The 7965-nt window shown below is 32.7% G+C and overlaps 1 protein-coding gene across 1 annotated transcript; it reads left to right on the forward strand.

The window, feature by feature from the left end:
- The first annotated feature begins 5525 nt into the window (after positions 1–5525).
- Positions 5526–7082, forward strand: LOC123697485 (glycine-rich cell wall structural protein). The gene is made up of 2 exons (XM_045644014.1): positions 5526–5613; positions 6041–7082. Exons 1-2 carry the CDS (start codon positions 5539–5541, stop codon positions 6692–6694), a joined length of 729 nt encoding a protein of 242 aa, XP_045499970.1. The 5' UTR covers positions 5526–5538; the 3' UTR covers positions 6695–7082.
- Positions 7083–7965: the final 883 nt, after the last annotated feature.

Raw genomic sequence — 7965 nt, forward strand, 5'->3', positions numbered from 1 at the left:
ATGGACGTCTCACTCGCTCTGAAACGCATGCATAATGCTCTCGCGTTCTACTCACGGCCGAATAATTTTTGTGTTTAGTGGATTTTTGGTCATTCCAATTTGTCTGACTGATTAAATATAATTTTGTAATAGTTATGTTGATAACATATTAAAAAATAAGACATTAAAAAATAAGTAAAGTTTATTTATTTTTGGTGGAGCTTTAAAGCGTCTGACTAAAGTTTTGGTCCATGAAAAGTGTCTGATACTTGCGATACCATTTGAGAATGATATTCTATAAAATATATCTAAAAATCAGCCATCTAAATTTAAGTAAAGTAACTCTTATTTTTAGTCACCTTTCTCACCTGGTACCTGCCCAGGTGTCACTGGGCAAACTTCACAAACCCGCAGGTATACAAAGTACATGAGACACTACTGAGAACTTAAAGTTTCATCTTTTAGAAAATAAGTTATGTCTTATCGCTCTGGGATCTTACTCTATTACGTCAATCTCATACATTCGTAGTCTATTCTATTGAACGCTACGCTAACAGAAATCCACTTGGCTAGGGGGGCTGGCCAGATTGGCCCTCGCCTGTAGGTATGTTTTTAACACCTACACGCGAAGATACACATGCCTGTCCGGTGTCCCAGTGGTGAAGGTGACAATGGGTATGGTATTATGTACTTACCCATTTATACCTATAGAGCTCTTCCAAAAAGGCTCTTATTATTACTTTTGTTTTATATGAATAATAAAAATTAATATCCAGTTGATAGCCCATTTTTATTCACATTCCATTTTATTTAAAGGTTGCGACTTTGAGAGATACCCCACAAATCTCCATACAAGCATAATTTTGTTACTAGGTACCAGTTTTATATGTTCGTATACCATATAATATATGTGTAAGTGGGAAAGCCTCCCGACAGGTAAGACGTAGGTAATTCGTGACGAAGCATTTATTTCTTTCATCAGATCATACCTACTAATAGGCAACTAATAGGGAATATCTTAGTATGTAGATAGTTATGAACCTACCGTCAACCGAGACAGGTGATTGCCATTTGTTCGTCAAATAATTGAAAATAATAACAATTTAAAACACATTTTTAAATTAATATCTAATTATATGCAAAGAGGACTATTACAACACAATTGTTACACTCAAGCAGTTACTTATGACGCGAAGTTCGAATGAAGTAATGCAGATATGTAACGATATTGTGTGAGATTTAGTAAAAATAACACTCACGTTTTATAATCGTGAACACAGCATAAACAAAATGACCCAAATTCAAAATAAAGGTAAAAAAAACATTTTGTTGTAAAAATATTGTCAATCATTTATCCTGATATGATGACTCCTATGGTTTTCTATTTTCAAATTGAACTCTTCTTAGGGACTACCCATGGGAGTTGGGGTTACCTATCTAATGGGTAACCTATCACTCATGTTTGTGCTAGGTAGTTGAGAAAAACTAAAATAAAAATACCTATTAGGTATGTAGGTAGCACAATTTTAAATTTAGGTACCGACTTATATGGTTATTAAAGTTTGAATTTGAGATACAATTTCTGCTACTTAGAATATGTAAATTGTAAACTACTACATGAGATGATAAGATAAGTACCTAATATACAGGGTGTCCCACTATTGATATACTAAGCGCGAAGGGACTTGTAGTTTTGCATACACTGATCACGTAAAAAATACTTAAACAACAAAATTACCTACGTCAAAAAATTTTTGCTAAATTTTTCCTGAAAATCCTTGTTTTCTTCTCTAGCTTCGCGCAGCCGGCATATACCGCTTCTCTAATATTATTCGAGCATTTTATCTACGAAAACATAGCTCGCGTGCTGGTGGCAAAGTTGTTCGGGTTGCTTGTTATGGGTGCACAGTGTACACATAGAGTTTTAAGAATTCATCTATGTATTTAAAAAAAAATGCGTCTGGAATTTTATAAGTATTTTTTACGAACTCAGCGTATGCAAAGCTATAACCTCCATTGAGCTTAGTATACCAACAGTGGGACACCCTGTATAGGTACATCCCATATTAAATCTTATAAGTAGGTATTTCACGTATATGGTGTTGCAATTATTTTATCTAATAAATAGAGTAATAAATTGAGTCGATACATATCAAACTCCGGTAAGTCCACTCCCTGCCAAAATTGAGATAACAATGGCGTCAATTTTGAATTGTAAAACTAAACCAGTCTGTATTTTTCAAAGTTAGGTAAGTCAATCGTATCTCTATTAAAATAAGGTTTAAAGTAAATGTTTTTTTTTTCAAACTTCGGTATGTCCCTCGACAGTGGTTTATCAAACTCAGGTAAGTCCATTTCGACCAATCACAGCGCAGTATGGCACTAAAATGGCTGCCATTTCTCTCAATTTTGTTGAAGCTAACAGGTGTGACCAATGCTTATAAATCGTTTTAATTGATAAATGATGGAAGAAAACAGTTTTACTATAGAGGTGGTGGTTCTAGACAAAGCAAGGAAAAAACAATACCAAAAGCTAAAACCGACAAGGCTCAGAAAACAGCTAAAAGATACATGAAACTTGACGCACAGCACACGCACAGTAGTTATTCCCAGCCATGAAGCCCAGGGCCGTACTGAGATTTTTTCAACCGTTTTGATTTATTGACCCCTCTCTTTGCCCAGCAGTGGGATGATAAAGGTTAATAATAATAATAATTTGTATCTTTTAATTTACATATTTTATTTTAACGTCCAATACTTACAACGCGACGAACTATCTACCCATTTCCACCACCTCAGTACGTCCCAAAACTGAGTTCTATCAAATCCCTGTAAGTCCATTAGAGATTTTTCAAATTCCTGTAAGTCCAAACCGATGTTTTTCAAAACCCGGTAAGTTTTGCTGGTACATATCAAACGCCTGTATGTCCAGATTTAAATCTAATTTTGTGGCATAATCATCAAGTAATACATTTCTTTTTCTTCGTAAAAATAATTCTAATATTATATCCGTCATAAATTATATCTAAAGGTCCAAACATATTGATTTTTTAAGTTATTAAAAATACCTCGATTCCCACATTTCTGTTAGAATGGACTTACCGGAGTTTGATATGTATCGTCTCAATTGCGTGCTAGTTGAATATAATATATGAAGTTTCTTTTAAAAACAAAAACAAATTATCTACGTTATTTAACATTTGTTAAGTTTGAATAACTCTTTAAAAATGTTAAAAAAACTTGATTCTCTAAACAAAAGTATAAAATGTACATAATTATTAGGTAATTAGACTTTTAATTCAGCGCTTATTTAACAATAATATATATTTTTTAATTAAAACTTTCATTTCACTTCGTTTCTATTATTCTTCTTAAAATAAATCATTTGAATTACTCAAATGCAGTTGTGTAACGAATGCATTGATCGAGGAATTGAAATTGTATATTAGCGGTAATCCAAAACTGAGTAAACTAGATTTGATTTCACAAAGAGCCGTCAAAATTCAAATGCTATTTTTCACTTTTAGATAATAATGCAATATTGAAATTAAAAGTAAGTACAATATAACTCAACGCTTAGTACCTTATGGCTTATGTGCAAATGTTCTTTATTTTTCTCTTAACATAGAAAGTAAACGATGAATTTTACGTCATAATCGATATCATCAACTTAAAAAAAAACATAATGGCGAACTTAGTGAAACCGTATTGACAATTTTCTGGTGATCAAACACTTTCTGATCCGTCACGACAAACGTCTTTGCCTCGAAGTGCAAATTGCTGATAATAATATATAATGGTATTAAATGAATTAAGAGCAATGCGGAACGCAATAAATATTTTCCCAGTAATATATTTCGTAAGTGCATTAAACAATGATGTCGGTTTAATCGCCATTTTCGTAATTGTGTTTGTTTGGATCTTATCTTCATCTTCTGCGCATTTTGTTTCAGTATTTGCTGTAATTATTTTAATTATTATAAGGCATAATTATTATTAATACGGGTGGCTTGATACCTATAGGTAAAATGTTGAGAGGTGGTGCTGAATAGGTGCTTTTGAATCAGTTTTATATCATGAATGAATTAATAAATTAATTAATTACTCACATAGGTAGATACATAAACATTAAACAATTTTTATGGAAATCCTGATAAATGTGAAATTAATGGCATATAACCTCCTTAAAAGGATTTTTTGTTCGTTCGTTTAAAGAAGTTAGACAAAAAATATACCTAGAAATTTAATAAACTCTACATTTCTTCCCTGAACTAGATTACATTTATGATTACTACTCAACAAATTGTTACCTTATTTTAATTAGTTAGATATTATGACAAATAAAATAGGTACTTTTTTCGATGTTAACTTTTAAGTACAAGTTTATTTCCGGTCATAGGTGAATCTTAATAAGGTGATTATCGTGAGTTAATAAATTAGTAGAGTTTGAACCACATATGTAATGAACTAGTTTTTATACGTGCGAAACAATTATTGATTGTAGGTATTAAAGAACGTTTAATCGAAGTTTATTGCACTTTGAGTTATTTCATTTTATTTTTCTAAATAAATTCGTAATCCAGTAATTTATCAATTAATTGGAAAATCCATAGATGTTTCTAATATATTTTCAATTAGATTTTTAAAGATATTTAATAACAAATATTCAAATATCTCTACACAGAATAAAAGTTTTGCTACCTACGGGATATATTTTTATGTAGGTAGTTTATTTTTCTTCGGTATAAGAGGTAATAATATTATGTAGAATAGAATCGGTTAGCCCATTTCTGTTAGCTTTATGTATATATAGAGCTATACTGAACTCCATGCTTACTTTGACGTGCTTTGGCTATAGCTTCTTTGTTTCAGCTATCGTAAATTTTAAATTTGTCAAAACAGGTGAGATACTTATATTATGAGTAAGAAATAAAAATAAAGTAATAAAAAAATTGTCATTTTATTATTGCTTGAAACTACTTTCATCTGTGTCCAGTATAATTAATTATTAATTTTATGTAGGTATCCTGTAGTAAACTGAAGATACAATTATATCTACAAATAAACCTGCTCTTCCATAAAGTATGTGATACCAATATTTTCTCAAGTACCTAGTTTGGTGTCTGTCATTTTCATAAATGATGTTTTACTTTTAAGGTAAATGAAAGTTATACATAATCATATCTTATTAGACTGGGACAACATTTTATAGTCTTTATGAGAATCTTGTGATTTCCTCGCTACAAAGAGAGTTGTAATCCAATATAATATGTTATATAAGTTTAATTTAAATCACACATTTTATGAATCTTGTAACCAAATCAATACTTATTGTATTCATTTAAAATCCAGTGAAATCTAACATTTGGATGCATTTGTTGACTTCTCTTAAACTTTCATGAACTTTTCAATTACTTTTTTACTTCTAATTTTAATTCCTATTAGTTTCTATCTATTGTTCTTAAGACGCGATCAGCTTGCCAATGTGTACTGATCGTACACGTAACAGTAAGCAGAGCACTCACACGCCCGCACTTGAGTGAAACGAGTATATAAGCGATGCAAATAGCAATTGCTAACATTATCTACCACCCTCTTGCAGAGACCAGTAGACTTACCAAAATGAAGTACCATGTGCGTAACTTGTGTTTTGTGATTGTGTTATTACATAAAAAAGTGCTTCCTAATTATCATCGAATAAAATCCAACTAGTGTTTAATTTAATTTCATCAATTATATAGAACAGTGATTTACCTACATTGAACATGAATTCGATGAAGCGCCACTATTTTTTTCTTCCTGATAAATTGCTGCAAATTATAAGCAAGTGTTACAGGAAGCCTTTCTCGTTACTTAAGACACTGTCAGGGTTCCTCACGCTATCTCTTAGTGAAACTCGTTTCATCGTCTATTGACGATATCAAATTACATGAAGCAATTAAGCAACTTCCGTCATAGATCTAAATTCGTCCGTTTTTACACAACACATATTTGATCTTGGACAAACTATAAGACAGTCGATGTATTTTTACACAATTAAAAATTTCTTATATATTTTCAGATATTCCTTGGACTGTTTGCTGTGGCGGCAGCCTACCCTGGTTTCATCCACGAAGAGGCCCCACAAATCGATCATCAAGCACTTATCTCTGAGTCAGGACATCATCATCAGATCCAACACGAACACGCTAAGTCACATCAGTCAATCAAATTCGAACATTTCCATCCAGTCCCAGTATACATCAAGAAGGAACACAGCCATCTCTTGAAGCACCCGCTTGAAAAGGGACAGAGCGAATCAAACTTGAAGCAAATTCACCCTGAAACCCAGCAAGCACATGGTCATGGCTTAGTGCTGGAAGACCACAGGCTGAATACCGACCATCATGCCGGACTCGGTCACGGAGGCTTCGAGCACGGTGGTTTGGAGCATGCGGGTTTTGAGCACGGAGGTCTTGAGCATGGAGGTCTCTCTGGAGGTTTGGAACATGAAGGAATTTCTGGTGGATTAGAACACGGTGGCGTCTCCCAAGGCATTGAACACGGAGGATACCAACACGGTGGCTACGAACAGTTCGCTGGTGGTTATGAGAGCGGCGAAGGCTTAAAAGCATACGCTGAATCGCATCAACCCGAAATTCAGGGACATTATTACGGAGAACAATCGCAAGGCCTCGGTGGGAGCGAAGAAGGTCACAATTACGGCCACTATTAAAACTTAAAAAATATACTATAATAATTTTGGGCATACAATGTGAACATACCACATAGAACTCGATTATTTAATATTTGTTATCTTGCCTGTTGGTATTATTATTATGATAAGTTTGGCTGATTTCGAGCTGAGGCTTTTGCGTCTTTTGTATGAAACGTACCTGACGTAGGTTTAATGTTTTAATTTTTTGAGTGCACAACGATGCTGCACCTTATTTTGGCAATATAAATTATATGTGAATGAATGATCGAAAACGTGCTAACGTCGCTTTCACTTATATTTGAATGTAGTGTGAATTTGCTTGAATATCGAGAATAGTATGACCATGGGCTGATGTCGTGTCCCAGTGAATTTGTGATATACCTATTAATAAAATGTTGAATATTTATTTACGTTGTATATTATTTAATGTTCCAAAACGAAAGCATTTAAATAATTACTCTCAACAGCAAAGGCAATTTGCATAATTGCAATAAAACTGCCGGCATGTTTGTGTTCATAAAATTATGTAGACCGTAATACAAAGGCTTATTACGTTAACGGCTCGCTGGTCTTCACAATATAAATCCAGGTAATTACATAATGCAGGAATCGTATCGTTACACTTCGATCTTATCTTGCTGTAAACCTATTTCATTTCTCAATGTTTACACATAAACAATAGTTATCGAACGGAACATCATTATTAAGCATGCGTCTGCCACACATTTTATGAGGACACATTGCTTCAGATGCTCTGATTTAAGATATTCTCAGTGATTATGTTAACGAGGACTGAGTCATTATGCTGGCAACGTGTTGCATAAATCGTAGTCAGAACAATTTCACCAATAACGATTGTCGACATGATCTAATTGAAATGCTATAAAGTAGATAAAGTCACGATGTATAGCGCAGATCAAAACGTTGCTCAACCTTAATATTCTTCTATTGTTACCTTCTTTGTTTGAAATTCTATGACGATATCTAAAAATGCTTATTAAAAATGTTGTTTACACTCTAAATAACACACTTAGTATCTACTATTTAAATTAAAATAAAATGGTTAAATACATATATATGTATTAAACCATTTTATTTTAATTTTGCTTAAGTAACACTCAAAAAATGTATACAACTAATTGAAATCAATATTTCAAAATATAAAAGCATATACCTAAACTGTTAAATTTTTGTCAAATTAACTCTATACTTATAGTAGGTAGGTATATGACATGTACACGCGCGCAGTACTTATTTTTTATGAGGATAATAAATTGCCGTATATACCT

This window comes from Colias croceus, chromosome 14 (assembly GCF_905220415.1).
Source record: "Colias croceus chromosome 14, ilColCroc2.1".
Classification (NCBI taxonomy): domain Eukaryota; kingdom Metazoa; phylum Arthropoda; class Insecta; order Lepidoptera; family Pieridae; genus Colias; species Colias croceus.

Excerpts from the sequence above, each read along its gene's own strand:
- LOC123697485 (XM_045644014.1), top strand. The coding sequence starts at position 5,539 with ATGCAAATAGCAATTGCTAACATTATCTACCACCCTCTTGCAGAGACC. Across the intron at positions 5,614-6,040 it reads TTACCAAAATGAAGTACCAT|ATATTCCTTGGACTGTTTGC; the intron begins GTGCGTAACTTG and ends ATATATTTTCAG.